This window comes from Symphalangus syndactylus, chromosome 23 (assembly GCF_028878055.3).
Source record: "Symphalangus syndactylus isolate Jambi chromosome 23, NHGRI_mSymSyn1-v2.1_pri, whole genome shotgun sequence".
Lineage (NCBI taxonomy): Eukaryota > Metazoa > Chordata > Mammalia > Primates > Hylobatidae > Symphalangus > Symphalangus syndactylus.
Genome location: NC_072445.2, coordinates 68812676 through 68832117, shown reverse-complemented (window position 1 = coordinate 68832117; position 19442 = coordinate 68812676). Strand labels below are relative to the sequence as shown.

The 19442-nt window shown below is 39.9% G+C and overlaps 1 protein-coding gene across 3 annotated transcripts in view; it reads right to left on the bottom strand.

The window, feature by feature from the left end:
- The window catches only part of GMDS (GDP-mannose 4,6-dehydratase), a 629847-nt gene that overhangs the window by 333845 nt on the left and 276560 nt on the right, over positions 1-19442 (bottom strand). For all 3 annotated transcript variants that reach the window (XM_055263596.2, XM_055263598.2, XM_055263597.2), the window contains exons 5-6: positions 2979-3171; positions 2067-2171 (exon numbers count right to left, since the gene is read on the bottom strand). In XM_055263596.2, coding sequence (XP_055119571.1) covers positions 2067-2171; positions 2979-3171 — 298 coding nt within the window. The remainder of the gene's footprint in view (positions 1-2066; positions 2172-2978; positions 3172-19442) is intronic.

Sequence of the window (19442 nt, the reverse complement as noted above, 5' to 3'; positions counted from 1 at the left end):
GCACAATTACAGCCCACTGCAGCCTCGAACTCCTGGGCTCAAAGAATCTTCCCAACTCAGCTTCCCGAGTAGCTAGGACTTCAGGCACACACGACCACACCTGGCTGATTTGTTTTTCATTTTTTTGAGAGACAGGATCTTACTATGTTGCCCAGGCTGGTCCCAAACTCCTGGGCTCAAGTGATCCCCCCAACTTAGCTTCCCAGAGTTCTGGGATTACAGATGTGGGGCACTGTGCCTGGCCTTAAAATATGTTTTTTTTTCTTTTTTTTTTTAGTGGTTAACATCTACAAAGACAAAAAATAAGTTCTCATTAGGGGGTACACAAAGAGAGAATTAGGGGGAGTTATATTTAAATTTATCTTTTTTTACTTTGCAACCCAGGAATGTTTTTCCCTATCCTGATCTGATTCACAACAATTAACTTGTATTATTTTTTTTTTTTGCAGGTGGAAAAGTTGAGGGAGGAAGAACACAGAAACCCACACAATGTGTATGAACATGTTTGTGAGAAGGAGGCAGGATTACCATGACTGAGCAGACTCTGTGGGCGCCCTCATACCACATGCTGCAGGCAACCACGGCTAGGATCTTCCTTTTCCTTTCTCCCTCACCACTGGCACCCAGGACCACAAAATGCATTAGAGAAATCTTTCTCGCTGCTTGTGAACTTGGTTTCCTTTCAGGCAATGTGATGACAGGCTGGGTACTTATGCTTTAACAGCCCATCATGGGAATTTTTAACTTAAGCAATTATAAAATAAAAACGTACTGACGCTAAAGATACCTTTATAAAGCTGTCACTTTAATCTTTCTTCATGACTTGTTGGTGTAATTAGGTAGCTATATAGTCACATAAAATTTCACTGAAAAATTATATGCTTACTAGTTGTTGGTCATGAAACAACTTATAACATTGGACTTCACATTTATTCTCAGACTAAAAATCTAAATGATCGTGAAATTTAATAAAACTTCTTGGAAGGTTTACAGATAATTTTTACTTTGTAAAGCATGTGCATGCTTTGTAAAGCTTTCTCATTCTTTCAGTAAATCAGAAGTAATGATGAGGGTACACATTTTCTTACTTAATACTGGGAACAAGAGAACTAGCACATTGCTACAGTCTCATCAACAACTCTGAAAAGGCAACAAGCCAATGCAAACAAATACAGTTTTCCAAAAATACCTGATAATACTTCTAAATTAAGAGCTGACTTCAAGGGAGTGGGGAATAAGGAGAGATTTCTTAAAGAATATAAAATTGTGGCTCCAGTGGCACAATCGGTTAGCGTGCGGTACTTATAAGAACATAAAATTACAGCTAGACAGACACATTAAATTCTAGTGTTCTGTAGAGTGCTCTATAGTTTATCATATTATTATGTATTTTTCAATTAGCTAGAAAAGAGGCTTTTAAATGTTCCTAACACAAACATACAATAAATGTCTGAGGTGACAGATATGCTAATTACTCTGATTTGATCACTATACATTGTTTCAAAACATTACTATGTACTCCATAAAAATGTTATGTGTGAATTTTTTAAAATCTTGTTAAAAAACTGATTTCAAATTTATTTTAAAATACACTCTAGAAGCACAGTAATTTCTGGATGTCTATTTAATGAAATGTAAAGAAAGAATACTGAATATCTAACTGATTCAAAGTCAAAAAATAACATAGATTCTACAAATTGAGTCTATGTGAATAGGAGTAATTTCCAAAAACAATCATTAGTTTACTACTTATTCCTTTGCATTCGTATAGTAGCTTCCTAATACTCAGGTTGAAAACATGCTTGATAAGACCTACTAATTAAAATAGTAAAACTGGAACACTGTTCAGTTTTGAATGTTAAAATTTAAAACCCCACAAACTCAAAATAAAATTACAAAAAACTAAGGCTGGGTATACATTTCTTCATTTGCCACTCTGACATTCATAATAATTAGATACACATGGGAAATTTTTCAGTCTCTGTAGTACATACACCAAATATACATGCAATTTGTTGTTGTTGTTCAAGTCTGAAATTCTCTTTTCAGTTAATATATTTACTGACCTCTTCTGGGACTCTCATGATTGAAGAGAATGCCATTCACTGCAAAGAGATTATATGCCTCACGGAAGTTCACCACAATCCAATAGGCATAGAGTTTTGCTGCCCCTGTTGGAATAATTTTTTTTAAGCAATGAAGTTTATTATAAGACAGTGATTTTCACCCATCTTAAACAGTAACAACTTGCCAGAATAATAATTTGTAATGCATCGAAATACAAAATGTATCAAAAACCAAAGACAAAATAAAGGTTACTATGCCAGTTAATCATGTTCATCAGGAAATATTTTAAGAATTTCTTACTTTTGTAATGCCCACAGTGCACTATTTGACAATCTAATTTATTGAATCTTTCTTAGATCTTATTCTCTCTCATTCTCTCTCTCTCTCTTTTAACTTTTGAGGAATTAGAATGGAAAAAAATGGGGATCTTAACATTCCAACTGCTTTGAAATGTTATCACTAAAGTCTTTCGTTAATATTCTCCTTACAAACATATTAGACTTAATAGTCTTTTTTTAAGGTTTTGAGCTGAAGGAAACTTTCATGGAAAATAAAAAAAAAAAAACAGGAAACCTTATCACTTCAGTATAATCTCACAACAGTTTAGAAAAAGAATCACACTGGGTGTGATTTTCCATTTAAAGTGATCTGTATGGAAGGGTTGAATGAACACGGGTTGGTGAAGTGAGGTGGTAATTTCACCCCGAAGGCAATGGCAGCAAATACTTGTAGTTAGCAACGTATAAAGGTATGCTTCTCAACAAGTTCAGTCACTTTAGTCTACCTTAATGCTAACCTCACACCCAAATGACTTCAGCTGTGAGACATGAACAGAATGAAAGAGAAAACACACCCCCCCACACCCACAGATAACGCCACACATGCGCTCAGGTGTGCACACGCATTCTCACCATAGGGTGACCGGGGATAGAAAGGGGTGGTCTCCTTCTGGGGTATTTCCTGCACTTTCCCATAAAGTTCACTTGTTGAGGCTTGGTAGAACTTCACAGAGTTGATAAGGCCACAAGTCTTAACTGCATCTAGAAGTCGTAGAGTGCCAACTCCATCAACGTCCGCAGTGTACTCAGCGAGGTCAAAGGAAATCTGGAGAAAGCAGGCGGAGACAGGGCTGCATTAATAGCTTCACAGCACAAAGGTGCTGTCAGCAGGGACAAAGACTACAATTTCACACATTGTTAAATGTTGGTGAGAAAATACTATTTTCTAACAGCACAATAAGAATGTGGATGTCATCTGCATACAATATCAAATCGCTAAAAATATCTTAATTCCTATTAATTACCTATGGTAATGTGAAGAACACTTTAACCACCCTTCTACTACTCCTAATTCTAGGCTGGAGTTTAGGGCATGGCTTATTACAGGGCAAACCCTATTCCTCAGAATTATCTGGGGTGTTCCTTAAAAATTCAGTTTGAACCAATCTCTTGGGGGGTGGGGACCTAGGAAATTTACATTTTTAATGAGCCCCCGTTGATTTTTATGTACAGAGAAGTTTTGGAACATGTGCTTTAGAACACAGTTGAATTTTAAAAGGGTTGTTTTATTTTCTATTTTAAAGGTACAATAATCAATTTGTAATCTATTACACGAATGTATAACCTTTTTTTAATGTGAGACACAGAGCATACAGCAAAATGCTAATGTATATATGAACTAACTTCTAAGAGAATGCTGAGGAATAATTCAATATTTTGCAGTTCTTTAGAGCACTTTTTAAAAACAAGTGTGACTGATATGCTTTCTGAAATTATTCTATTTACACATAATGAACAAAATACTCTAATATTAAATCCCCTAAAATAATAAGGCTCAAAATCTTTGTCACTGGTTTATTCGTAGGCTAATATAGCTGGGCACGGTACAAACAGGCTTCCCCTGCTGCCTCGTGAATCCTCACCTGGAAAAACCCCTTTGAGGGGTAAGGTCACTGGCCTTCGTTACTGCTGGGTCCTGCGTGTGTGCCCTGGAGCAGAAGCTGTCCCCTGGTATGGGCAAATGGTATTCAGGCAACTGCTCACCAGGGACCCTATTTAGACCACTAAACTCATGTCATTTAGGCCTGTGAGTAAAGGTCATCTGGCTGCCGGGAGATCAAAAGAAAAAAAGTATGTTTCATCCACAATCTTTCAAAGGTAAGAAGGCAAATTTGGAAGCCTGTTATTTTTATTCTTTTCTAATAACGGTTCGTTAAGATATAATTCGCACCCATAAAATTCGTCCTTTTAAAAGTTTACAATTCAGTGGTTTTTAGTATATTCACAGCAGTATATGCAATCATCAACACCATCTAAGCCCAGAACATTTTCATCACCCCAAAAAGAAACTCCGTTGATAGTACCTCAGTGCCCAGTATCAGCAGCCACTCCCTGGTCCCCAACTCTAACTCTGACCCCAACAGCCCTGTCACTGTGTATTCGCCTACTGTGGATATTTCATACAAATGGAATCATATAGTAGGTGGTTTTTAGTGACTGGCTTCCTTCGCTTACCATGTTTTCACTTTGGTTGAGTATATACCTAGGAATGTAGTTGCCGGGTCATACAGTAACACTATATTTAACATTCTGAAGAACTATCAGACCATTTTCCAAAATGGTTGGATCATTTCACATTCTCACCATCAATGAATAAGAGCTCCAATTTCTCCACATCCTACATAGACTTGCTGTGGTCTTTTTTGTTATATCCATCCTAGTGGTGTGAAGTGGTATCTCATTGTGGTTTTTCTTTTTCCTAATAAGTAGTGTTCAGCATCTTTTCATATGCTTATCAGCCATTTGTATCTTGTTTTTGTAGAAATGTGTATTTGAATCCTTTAGCCATTTTTAAATTGGGTCATTTGTTGAGTTGTAAAAGTTTATATATATATATATTCTGAATACAAGTCCCTTATCAAATACGTGACTTGCAATCTTTCCTCCAATTATCATGGTTGTCTTTTTACTTTTTTTTTTTTTTTTTTTTAAGATGGAGTCTTGCTCTGTCGCCCAGGCTGGAGTGCAATGGCGTGATCTCGGCTCACGGTAACCTCTGCCTCCCTGGTTCAAGCAATTTTCCTGCCTCAGCCTCCTGAGTAGCTGGGATTACAGGCATGCACCACCACACCCAGCTAATTTTTTTATTCTTAGTAGAGACAGGGTTTCACCATGTTGACTAGGGTGGCCTCGAACTCCTGACCTTGTGATCCACCCACCTTGGCCTCCCAAAGTGCTGGAATTACAGGCATGAGCCACTGTGCCCGGCCTACTTCCTTTTTTTTTTTAAAGACAGGGTCTCACTATGTTGCCCAGGCTGGAGTGCAGTGGCTATTCACAGGCATAATCATAGCAAACTATAGCCTCAAAACCTGCTCAAGTGATTCTCCTACCTCACCCTCTTGCTGAATAGCTGGGAAGACAGGCATGCGGTACAGTGCTGGGCTAATGTCTTTTCACTTTCTTACAGGTGTCTTATGAAGCACAGAAGTCTCATTTATCTACTTTTTCTTTAGTTGTGTGTGCTTTCACAGTGTTATATCTAAAAACACTTTACTTAACCCAAGATCAGGAAGATTTACTCCTAATGTTTTATCCCAAGAGTTTGATAGTTTTGTTTCATGTACTTAATTCTATGATCTATTTTGAGTTAAATTTTGTGTGTGGTTAGGGGTTCAACTTCATTTTTTGCAGATGGGTATCTAGTTGTTCCAGCACCATTTGTTGAAAAGGCCAGTTTTTCCCTGTTGAATGGTTTCCGCAGTGGGTCATTTTGTTATCAGGAAAAGCCACGGCCTTCTTTTGAGGAAACGGTGCATTGAGAAGGCCTTGGGAGAGGGGGTGTCAGGGCTCTGGGACCATTGGTAGTGGCCATTGAGCAGATCACTCAGCCACTTCCGCTGGCCGTAGTTTCCTCACCACAGCAGTGCCACAATTGTAATTTATATGACACTTTGCAATTCAAAAGTGCTTTTGTTCGAGCTTTGTAACAATCCCAGGAGAACAGAAACTAGGTACTGCGGTTCAGAAAGATGGAGTTGCTAAAAGCCACACTTCCCAGGAGCTGCAGAACCGGGACTCCAAGCGAGTCCCTGGATGATGCTCGCCACAACAGCAGGATTCAGCCACTGCCTCTGTGAGGGCCTCACAAAAGCCAGATGCTCTGAGGAGAAACACATACGCACACACAGACACAAACAACTGCCTATGCTTTCCAGAGATTTGTGGATTGCAGATTAAGAAACTTTAAACTAGATCTTTCTGAAGATCTTCTCTGACATCAAGTGTCTGTACTCAAAATATTTTTAGGTATAAGTTCTTATCCCATGGTATTTGCAGTCTTTTTCAAGGGACCAGTCAAATTTGAACAACAATGAGAATGTTGTGAGTTTTTTCTCTTTCCTTGACTAGTTTTTCATTTATGTAAATACTGCCTAAACAGCTCCAAGAAGGAATAGCTAGTATTTCTTAAGTACTCAGTACCAGACACATGCATATCATCCTAGGCATTCTGCGAGTATATATTATTTAATCCTAAGAACAGGTTAAGTATTTACACTGACACAGAGAAGCTACAGCAAGTGGTGGCACCACATGTTATATTTGTGGTGAATGTTCTATACATTGAATAGATTATATATGGATATGTTACATTCACAGTGGACCACACATCCTCGCATAAGCACCTTAACCATTATAACATAGAATAAGGAAGCTGTACAACATGAAAGTTTTCACTTATGCTAGGGAATCCAATTTAGTTAACTAATAGGTCATTATTTAGAGCACATAACTCATGGAAAAGAATTAAGCACTGTTAGACTAAAGATAGTAAATAAGATAGGGGAGCATGGGGGGAAGGATGGTTGCGTGTTTGCAGATTTTTAGGTAACTCCAGAGAGAATTAAGCATATGTGTTTGATATTCAACATGCTACAGGATAAGATTAGCTGATAAAATCTAATTGATTACAAAGTGTTTTATAACATAAAGTAACAAATTAAGTGGTTTCCTTAAAAAAGAAAATCTGAACAGTACAGTGTGACTGATTAATTCCTAAAGCTTAGAAGTGTTGGCCAGGTGCAGTGGCTCACACCTGTGGTCCCAACACTTTGGGAGGCTGAGGCCAGAGGATCGGCTGAGCCCCAGAGAGCAAGACCAGCCTGGGCGACACAGCAAGGTCCCATGTCTACAAAAAAAATTAACAGTAAAAAAAATTAGCTGGCTGTGGTGGCACATACCAGTGGTCCCAGCTACTCAAGAGGGTGAAGCAGAAGGATTACTTGAACCCAGGAGGTCGATACTGCAGTGAGCTATGATCATGACACTGCACTCCAGCCTGGGCAACAGAGCAAGACTCTGTCTCAAAATGAACCGTAGGTTAAAGAGAGAGAGAGAGAGAGAGATTATTTTTAAGTAAAACAAAAGGTTAGAAGTGTGATTCTGAAACACATGAAAACATGGAAGGTCCAGAGAGCTACAGCCACAGGCCAAATCTGACCTACCACCTGCTTTTGTAATTAAGTTTTATAGGTCACAGCCCTACAAACATTCATTTGTTTACAGGTTTTCTATGCTTGTTTCCACACTATGACAGCAGGCTTGAATAGCTGCAACAGAGGTATTTACCAGGAAGCAGAAAATATTTACTATCTGGACCTTTGCAGAAGAAGCTTCCAAACCCCCAAAACTAAACCATAGTTACAACTGGGAGCCAAAATGAGTAGGGTTTTGGTTGTGGTTGTGTTTTATCATTATCTTCTTCTCTATCTTCTCAATACTATGGGATGATTATGAAGTATGCTTCCAATCACAAAGAGAGCTGCATTTTCAGAGGCATGCAGACCAAGTTAGCAGTAAAAATCTTATTTCACCTAATAAGGAGAACAAAAAATCAGACTGATAAAAAAAAAACAAACCAAGCCTACAAAATACTCCAAGCCTGCAAAATACTCCAAGCCTACAAAATACTCCAAGCCTACAAAATACTCCAAGCCTACAAAATACTCCAAGCCTACAAAATACTCCAAGCCTGCAAAATACTCCAAGCCTGCAAAATACTCCAAGCCTACAAAATACTCCAAGCCTACAAAATACTGCCCAGACTCGCCTTCTTGAAATATTTCCTCAGTGGGCTCCCACATCCCATATTCTTCCAGTTTCTTTCCACTCGATTGGCATCAATTCTCCAGTGCCCGCAGGTCTACCAGGTCCCCTGCACCCCGACTCCAGCCCTGGGCTCAGTGCTGAGGGTTTTCTCCCCCGACCCACCCTCCAGCTGTGTCATCACTCAGTCCGAGGTCTCAATCCACCATCTGTCCAAATGGGCCCAAAGGCCCACCTCCAGGACACCTCTTGGAGCAGCAGCCTCTCATATGTTCACATGTCCCACTGAGACGGCCCCAAACAGGGTTCCTGAAGCCGTCTCCAAAGCTCTTCCTTCCCACGGCCCCTCCCTCTCTGTAAATAGCACCCATTCCAAGCAAAACCTAGAAATCTTCCCTAACACTTCTTTCCCTGAGCAGTTCACTGAAATCTAACCAGTTCCCAACACTTAGCCCACACCTTAATTTAGTCTGGCATCACCTTTCATGGGAACCACTGCAGGAACCTCTAACTAGTTCAATTTGAGTCCTTCCCCACCTGGCACCCTGGTACTTGACCTCATAACCTACCACACTCATCCCCCACTACGATGATGCAGCCTCTCCAGCCACCCTGCGGTCCTAGTCTGGTGTCAGCTGGTCCTGCCTGGAGCCTTCATGCTGCTGACCCCTCTTATGCTGTGCCCCTCACCACTTCCCTGCCTCCCTCTCTAAAAACATCCCGTCTTTGCCATTCTATCCTTATCCACCCCTGTGTTTATCCTGCTTCATTTCACCTTAACTTTAAACTTTTATCTGTTTACTTATTGATGATCTATCTCCCCCATTAAAACGTAAGCTCCATGGGAGCTGGGTTTCATCTTGTTCTCCGCAGTGTCTCCCATGCCTGAAGCACGGCTTGGCACAGTATTTGCTGAGTGAATGAAGACAGTGTTTAAACTAATGAGAAATCTAAATGTCAAATATACAGACATCAAAATAAAAACACAAAAACCAGTAGGAAAGAAAATGAGCTATCAGAATGACGAAACAAGTTTGATAATTTAATATTACTGAAATAAAAGGTAAAATTTCAAAGGGCAAGACAGATAAAACTCTATATAAATTTCAAAGCTTTAGCATAACAATAGTTTTAACAGTTACACTATATAAGCAGTCAGAATTCAGAGTGCAGAAGAGGAATCTTAGACATAATCGAAGTGCAGTGGGAGGAGATAGTTACTAAAACATCCAAAGACACTGTGATGGAATATTCATTCTTAAGGCACAGTCGGGGCAGTCTCAGGGGCGAGTAGCAAAGCCAGAGAAATGAGAGAAAAATTTAAAGTCATAGGAAACAGGAAATTTAGGTTCAAATATAAAGTTAACTTATCAACATTCAAAGATATAAACAGATACCCAAAGAATTGTCCACATTTATTTAGGAGTGGTAAATCATAGCCTTTCTTAAAGGAAACAGAAAATTAGAATTAGTCCTTTAAATAGATTGAAAGGGACCAGATATAGATGCTGAAAGTTTGCGTGTCAATTCTGTAGTCTACAAAATGGAATGTAAATCCCATGTGCTTTTAAAGCTGCGTCAGTGAAGGCCTGAGTTCACTGTGCTAGACCTCACAGCAAATAAAACAAATGATAACAATCATTCCAGGATCACTGAAGCCCTTTTACCTCTCCAAACTCATTATAACTAAATGTTAATTTGATAACTATGTGAAATTGAACAGAGATGAAAGAGGGCATTCTAACCAAGTAGGATAAGATAAATGCCACTATTAACATATAATATATTGACTAGTCATAATAATGACAAACTATTACTTATATTAGATGATTACAAGAGAAAATAGATTGTGTCTAATTAGTCGAGTGGTTGTCATGTGTTGGTAACTATAGTGCTCACAATTTTACATATTTAAAATGACCACCAAAACTGAATCCTTGAGGTCAGAAATGTCACACATGTGACTCTTTTCCCAAGAAGCACAGCAAGTAACATTCCAGCTCCTGAAGCCAGGATCCTGGAAGATCCTGAGAGACTGCTGATCAGGCACCATTCTGGAGCTCTCTGCAAGGCCCACTCCCCTCTTAGGGGTTTATAGTGTTCCAACTCCTCGCCGTGGTCCCGAGTCTCTCATCATGGACTAGCTCTCTTCCTCAAATGGCAGTCTGGGAGGGGTAAATTTCGGGTTCAGAGAGAGAAGCGGCTATGGTCATCAGGAGTCTAGTGTGAGTGGTCTGCCAAGACTGACCCACTGCGTCTCCCTCATATTTCCTCCCCACATACTGTACTCTTAATTCAAAATATTAATACAATTAAAGAGCACACATTTTTAAAATTCTGAAATCTACTGAAAGCAAAAGCTGGGGTAAATGAAAAAGATCACAAACAGCCCCTACCCCCACTAGACTGTAAACTCTACAGCAGCAGGGCCCTTGACTATTTCTGTTCACCATTAAATCCCCAAGAATTGTACAGAGGTAAAAATATATCTGTATAATTTTAAAACAGAAAGCCATGTGAAGAGAAAGTTCATTTATTTATAAGAAATTGGCCGGGTACGGTGGCTCATGCCTGTAATCCCAGCACTTTGGGAGGCCAAGGCGGGCAGATCATGAGGTCAGGAGATCAAGACCATCCTGGCTAACACGGTGAAACCCCGTCTCTACTAAAAATACAAAAAAATTAGCAGGGCGTGGTGGCAGGTGCCTGTAGTCCCAGATACTCGGGAGGCTGAGGCAAGAGAATGGCGTGAACCCGGGAGGCAGAGCTTGCAGTGAGCTGAGACTGCGCCACTGCACTGCAGCCTGGGCGACAGAGTGAGACTCCATCTCAAAAAAAAAAAAAAAAAAAAAAAAGACAGAAAGAAAAAAAGAAATTAGATGAAATATACATTTATATATTTAATTATCCTGTAAATGTTAATAGAAATATTATCTTCTAAAGTGTAAATGAATTAAGGGAAGGTATTTGAATAACAATTTTAGTAAGGAAAAACATTTCAAACACAGCAGAAGTCCACAACAAATTAATGAGTAAGGCTGAATGAACACTTTACAGGCTTTTCAGCTGAAACAACAAGAAGAATATAGGTAGGAATGTGAAGACAGGCAAAATTGCTTGTAACATACGTTGTTTGCCTCTTCAGTCCCGTATGCTTCAGTGGGGCGGCCTCTAAGTTCCAAGTGATTTGTCCTTTCCAGTTTGACTTCCTCTCATCTCAGGGCCTGGGTGTTGCCCCTTCCCTCTACTCAGAACATTTTCCCCAGGGTTCAATCCTCCCTTCCTTCCCCCAAGAGGCCTTCCTGGACCTGGCCATCTCTACCTTCACCTCATTCTCCCCTGGCGTGCTTCACTTCGGAGTTCTCAGTCCACTGGACTCTAAGTACAGAGAAAGCATCTTCATTGGTTTAGGGAGCTTGTTAGCTCCATGAGGTTAAGGGTTCTGTTCGTTTTTTCTCATTGCTCCCACCACTTAGAATACCTGCCACATGGAGAGTACTCAGGAATATTACTTGAATGAATAAGACAGCATTCAGTCTGAAGTTTAGGCATATAATTCCCCAAAGATTTCAGTACACAATTAAGAACAGAACAAACTTTATATATAGAGTAAATTCCATTTAAAAAATCTCAATGAATGCGCCAAAGTTTCCTACTACAAATGTGGTGTTGGAAAAAGATTTGTCTGCAAAAGAACTAAATGTGGTAAAAGATAACCAGAGAACAGGAAATCTTTTCCTCTAACATTTGATTTCACAGACACAAGAGGAGGCTCATGATACCAGTGAGCTGGAAATGCATAAGACCACACAAGCAGCTGCACTGTTTACTGCTTCTCTGTAAGTGAAAGTTATTAATCAAGGACAGCAACAATAAAACATTACTTTCCATCATGAACCAGTTTTTCCCAGTTAGCAGCTCAGCAGAGCTGACATTTACTTAGCAGCTGGGGCCAGATGCAAATCTTTCCCCCACCTCCGTCCCCCTCCAGAGCTGGATAGGAGTCAGGCAGGTGTGGACCTAGAAGCACTGCAGCTCAGTGGGCAGGGAAGGAATCAAGAGAAGGTGCTACCCTACCACGAGCAAGCCACAGGTTCTGATTCTAGGAAATCCAAAGGTGAAAGAGACAGGGCCTTGCCTTGCCCTCCTGTAGCCTGCTTATGGGTGTTGATTAGACAGAGGTTTGAAGAGGCTACAAAAGGGAGGCCACAAGGATTAAGAAAGGCATCCTGAGATGGTTACAAAATGTGGGAGTGGCAGGATAGAGATCCAAAGGAGGGACAGATGACATGGACAGATCAAAGTAGGGTCCACAGGCACAGCGAGGGGAACAACACACACTGGGACCTGTCAGGGAGGTGGGAGGAGGGAGAGCATCAGGATAAATACCTGATCCATGCAGGGCTTAATACTGGGTGAGGGGATGATAGGTGCAGCCAACCATCACGGCACGTGTTTACCTGTGTAACATACCTGCACGTCCTACACATGTATCCCAGACTTAAATTAAAAAGAAAAAATAGGGTCCACGGGGTGGGCAGGGGTGGGGGATAGGGACTGGGGGAGTGGGGATTTGGAAAGGTGAGGATGAGACATTCTAATGGGGGCAGGGATCATCAGCATGAGCAAAAGGAGAGACAAATGCACTGGCAATGTTTGGGGAATAAAGTGCTATATTTATGTAATGTAAGTAGAAGCTATTCTGGAGCAAATTATATATGCCGGTCTATAGTTTGTTCAGTGGGCACTGGGGAGCCAGCAGCAGCTCTGGAGCAGAGGACAGCATCACTTTATCTGGGCCCTTTCACCAGTGCTACACTCCCAGCCTCTTCTATTTGCCTCCAGCCCAGCCCAAGGCCCAGCTCTGTAGTTCAGAAACTTTTCTTCCTCACACTCACAACCCCAATTTTGTATGATTTTTCCTTATTCTACTGCGATTATATTTTTCTTCAAAAATGTTTATAATTACAATTTGGAACATCATACAGTCATAGGGTTGTTACTCCAGAGTGACAAATGCTAACCCGACTAAACAAACGTGACATCTTTGTTTGCCTTTGTATGCTCAAGGCATATTAAGGTATAGTTCCATTAGAGTTTCGAAATGCTCAAAGTAGACTAAGGGCTCTCATAGGGAATCAGAACACTGATTACACAGGACAAGGTAACAATCCCCAAATGCACCCTGCTCCCAGTGACTCTGATGAGAGGCAAGGCTGCACACACTGCTTCTGTCTGTCCGTCCACTCTTCACACCGTGGGGGTCATGGCTTTCCATCTCTCACCCCTACTGCTTAGCACACAGGAGGGCTGGAAAATATTTGTCGAAATAATGGTATTGATTTTTGTCATGTGTTTACATTTTAGCCACAGAGGCGAATTGGAACTCTCACAAGTCAGAGTAGAAAGCATATGTGGGGCTCTGTTCTCACAGCACCCTCCAGCTCTTGCCTTTTTCTAAGGACTCAGCCGCTGCTCTGGAAGGCTGACCACGCTTTAACCACCTCACCAAGTCTGCCGGCTCTTCTGACTTACTCCAAAACGAAGAACAGCAGCCCCACCAACATTCCTTGAGTTTGAGAACCTTCATTTCTAAAATGTTGGGTTATGCACCCCGCACCCTGACTTCAGTTATAACTCCTTGGTCACAATTCTTTGCCACTTCCACATCCTCTGAGAACTCTGGTCCCATTCCTGAAAGTCTTTCATTCTTTTTCAGTTAAAAAATATATATTTTAAAATAAATTCTAATTTGTTCTAATTAGTTAAAATTATTTAAAACAACTATTAAACTAAGTCTCCTGGGGTTTTTTTTTTTTAGAAAATCTTAATTTAAAAATACTTTGTGACTCCAATTATCAGAAATTAGCCATATTAGATGTCTTTTGTCTGTCATTTTAGAGTTTATCAGTTGCTGATAAATACAGAAAAACCTGTCATGATTTCTGTATAAGAAAATGGCACCAGAAGTAACTACCCAGGTTTTTCCAGAGAAAAACTCACAGAGGTTCTTTACAGATAAACAGAAATAACAAATCGACTTACCCAATGGAATTTATTATAGCAGGAATACTTAACCAAGAATTCACAGGGTCCATGGATAAAACTCAGGAGAGCACACAAATTTGGATTAAAAAATTTAAAAATGCATGTCTTCATTTTCACTAAATTCTATCTGAAATTCTGAGTTCCCTTCTGTTTTGAATGTAAGCCACAATCCCCAGTAGTAATAGCACTTGTGACCTCTCCACCAATAGAGACAAAGGCATTTCAACAGGACCACACAGTCGCTGCAGATGCCTGGAGGCATCACTTGTGCCCATCACTGCTTAAGTTCCAGTGTTTACCAGGCCCACTGCCAGGTCTTGTGCTATAATGTGTTATGGCACATTATTATATCACAAACCTGGTTTTTAAGTATATTAACAGATTAAGAGTCCGTTTCCTTGGCAATTCTACACATTTGGTTTTATACCTCTGCAAACATTATTCTGAGAATATCCATAGACTTCACCAGATTGCTGAAGGAGTCCATGGCATAAGAAAGGTTAAAACATCTCTTGTAAATCAAGTGGTAGTGACAAAATTTCAGTATTTTAGAATGTGCTTAAAGAAGAAAAGTCACTAAATCTCTCTCACCACCTATATCCAGCCAGATAAATAAGCTTGCATCAGCCATTTTGAAATCTGCACGTGTGTAACCTAAAAGCATTATTGCTACATAACCAATTGCTCAATGGTTTGGGTCATTCAATAGGCTCCTGACCTCAATGACAAAGCTCCGAAAGTACATAAATACACTAAGGCATTAACATGACACTAGAGTTGTACATATAATCAAAAATTGAACAATGAAATCAGCTTTCACATGCATTTTGTAATGTTTATAACTTTAATCTGAGTTATTTTGATCATATATCTACCAAGATGAGTTAACATCCCCAATCTCTGTTGGCAGAGAGTGAAAGCACAGGAGTGAATAAAGGGACTGATTATATGAGGGGTATTTAGCCAATGGCCTGTACCCTGGGGATTAAAAATCAGGGATTAAAAATATTTGTTGGAAAATAATCAAGAGATAAATAGAAGATTTAATGTTTGCTGCCAGTTACCACCCAGATTATAGTAAATAATGAAAAGTCACTTCAGCTGCATATAAAGAGACTGAAACACAGTAAACATCATATAGTCTTCATTATTATAATATTATAAAGTTTTACTTTCTTTTATGAATACTATAATTACATTTAAAATGGTCACTACTAGAACATTAAAGTAGGAAGACAGCAATAACCTTGGCATCTAAATAGATAATAATTCTTTAGTTAATAGATAAAATGACAACAACAACAAAAAAAAGAGGACTCGCTGAAATGCTTCAATGACTGAGACGCCACAACATGGCCTGTGGTTACAACAATGTAAGTCTCAACTATCCATATGGGAGAGTTCATTTAAGACACGAAGTAGAGCTAAGGTTTCCAGGCAGGACAAATAACTCAGTGTCTGGAGCCTTCAATCCCACTGGCAAGTGGTATATTCAAGTCTTTGTAAGTCACAAAACAAGAGAGGCCAAAGCAACATCATATTATGTGGATAATAAGCTGTTTTCCCTCCTTCCTCACCTCGATTTCTCTTGACCTCTCTCCTTCAAAAATAGCAGATAGTAAATTAATTTTAGAAGGAATATTTTTAAAAAACCTAAGCTGTGAGAGAAATGTAAAAGAGCCTTTTTAAAATAAGTAAACCCTCATGAGATACCTACGTTTCACTAGAAATATTTTATTGAAAGACTTGGAAAGGACCAGAAGCTCAAAACCAACAAGAACTGTATGATACACTGGCAAGCAGAAGGAAAATGGGAAAAGGTGCCTTTAACAAAATGGAGTAAAATTAAAATAATGCTCAAGAAAGAACAGAGTGGGGTTCCAGGACAAAAATGCAAAATAAATAAGAAGAGCAACCAGATACAGAGAGAAGGCTGCTAGGGAAGTAGGCACAGGAGGGATGCAGAGGCCCGGGAAAGGAACAGCCACACATTTTCTCTCTATTTGCTGTGGAAGACACAAAGCAGGTTCCAAGTCTCAAACTGCTGTTTGAGACAGGTAGGTAGGAACACTGGTAAATATCAAGGAGTCTCTAGATCTAACAGGCAAACTAAAATGTCAACAAATTGCTAAGAATGACTGGCATTCAAGAAGTCAGGAGTGATACTGCAGAACTACATGCACTATGACGAAAATGCCAACAGATTACTAATGCCCATAAAAAGGTAACCAATGGGCTGGGCATGGTGGCAGATCACCTGAGGTCAGGAGTTCGAGACCAGCCTGGCCAACATGGTGAAACCTCGTCTCTACTAAGGAAAAAAAAAAAAAAAAAAATATATATATATATATATATTAGCCAGGCGTGGTGGCAGGCACCTGCAATCCTAGCTACTCGGGAGGCTGAGGCAGGAGAATCGCTTGAACCCGGGAGGCAGAGGTTGCAGTGAGCTGAGATCACGCCACTGCACTCCAGCGTGGGCGACAGAGTGAGACTCTATCTCAAAAAAAAAAAAAAAGGGTAACCAATGGTCACACTGCAGATGAACTCAAACTGCCAGGATACTGTTAGATATCATTTCCACAGTGAAACATCTAGCGAAGTCTATGGCAGCACACCAACTAAAGGAATAAAGATAATCCAATGGCAGAAAGTAAAGTGGCTTTGTGAGAGTCAATACCACCTCATGATTTTTGCAAAATTCTTTAAGGGATAAATGAGCATATGGGCAAGGAAGAATGAGGGGGAAACCCATGGATATAATTCACCTGCACTGTCATAGGCCTTGACAAATACTGTAACAAAGTGCATTTCAGAAAGCAGTAACATGGACTCTGGAACTGGGAGAATGTTCCAGCTCCCAGTCAACAACAGCAGGCCCTGCTGCATCTCCAGCACCTCCCACCCCACTATAATCAGGAAACTTTGGACAGAAAACTAAAAGTAGGAGTAAAACATACAAGCTGAAAAAGCAAAATATACAAAGTAGATCCTGTCAATGGTCAGTTTAGAGATTATTCTTACTTAATGTTTTAAAAACAATCTAGGAAAGGGAATACACTATGAAAATCTCCTAAGGCTCTAATGTTTTTCCAGAAAAGTAGAAAGTCACCTTAGGAATATGAAACTGCCAGATCTCTTGGGGCTACCTAAAGGACTTGAAAAATGGGAAGAACATTCAAATTGGACCATTTAAAGACAATGCATTTCAAACAGAAGGGGAGCAAAGAAAACTGTACCCATAGTCTCAGGGCGCTGAATATCCTCAGTTTCCTAAAGATACCAGACTTTGGTTTGACACTAAAAAAGCCAAGAAAATGTAGTCTCAACAAAGAATAAGCAGAGTAGAAAGCAGAGTCCCTCTGTACAAGCCTGAGGTTCTTGCACCCCTAGGAGGCTGTGAAGTCCTGGTAACCACGCTTTGAGATGGTCACCTGGAACTCGAAAAATATCTACACAACTCAAGAAAAATGTTCCAGGAAACAGGGCGGCTAGTATATGAGAATGTTACCAAAAAAATTAGACCTCTTTGGCTTGTGAACTCTAGGTCAGGAAGTAGTACAATGATTTAGGCTTTGTAAAATAATAAAGAATATGGATAGAGATCATAGATCAGCCCATTATGAGCCCAGAAGACCTGAAGGAGGGTATACCCTTTGTTTAAGTCTGATTAAATTAATAGAAAAGAAGGTTGTCTTCAACTGACCGATATTTGAAGAACAATGTGCTTATTCTGCTCCATTTGGAGAGCCCATTCTCTTGAGAAGCAAATCATGCATACATAAAACCATGAATTTTAGAGGCAAATTTAATAACAGGAACTACCTCTGTCTTGTTCACCAGTATGTGCCTAACCCAGTGCCTGGCACATAATGGGAACACAGCAATGTTTCTTGAGGCAATGAATGAATAAGAGCAGGGTGTTCCAAAATCATCCAATATGGCAGAGATCCTCAGAGAAGACAGTGTTTCCAAAAGGCTTCTTCCTCTCTAGATGCCTTTTTCTAAATTCCATGTTTAAGCTTCTAATGGAGCATAATTTCAATAGTAACAATGATGTAACAAACCTAATATAAGCATGTGATTAGGCAATTCAGCAAGAGATATTATTCTCTAAGAGGAAAAAATTAATGGTAATAGTATACTGTTATTAATACTTCTGGTATTAATGTTTAGTAGCATTAAACATTACTTTAAAACTAGCATCTTTCTAATAGAAACAAAAGCTATTCACCACATACTTTCCAAAATGGAAAAACATGAATGCTGTGTTTTCAACTTTTTCATATTTAAATTGCTGTGCAATACAGTATTTAGGTTTTACGGGAAAACACACCCCACACTGAACAGGATATATGTCTTACTATCTTTTGAATATTGCTCATGATTATTCTACTACAATGCAGGTCAATGTCTGTTTCCTTGGGATCTGCGGGCTGATGAGAAACAAGCAAAGCACCTGAAGACTAGCGGCTGGAAGAGAATGATGCCTGTACCTATGGAACTGTAGGAAAGCAGAGGAATTGAGAAACAGAAATTAGTTCAAAGTAAAGAGGAAAAAAATCACTATCCAAGTTGGAGTTCAGCAAAAGAATCACAAAGCAGAGGAAGAAAAATACTAATTTGCTATGACAAGTAATTCCATTGAGTAAGTGAAAAGATGCTTGTGTATGTGTGAATGATGAATGAGAAACAAGAAGAAACTGACATTGAAACTTATTTATGACAACTAACTAAAAATCCATATTTTGCCAATAACCAACAGGCAAAGAAATCAGCCTCTCTAAACCTCAGCTTCTTTCTCCTAAATACCACACCCTGACTCTTCTATGGAATTCGGGATGCCACACAAGTATCTAGCAAACATAAATTTGAAGATCAGAAGAAGCAAGGAAAACCAACATTCAATGTTCAATTCAAAATAGCCAGTGAGGGAGAGGGGCCAATTAGAAGCAGCTACGGTCCATGGCACTCACGGAGAGGAGTGAAAGGGGTGAGTGAATACAGCACCCTCAACTGAAATACCTAAGCTCTCGCATTGGAATGGATTAGGAAAACAACTCAACCCATAGAGAATGAAGAAAAGCAGGGTGGGGCAATGGCCCACCTAGGGGCATCATGGAGCCAAGGGAACCCCCACCCCCAGCCAAGGGAAGCAATGAGTGATTGTGTGATGCTGGGAAAGCATGCTTCTCCCACAGATCTTTGCAACCCACGGATCAG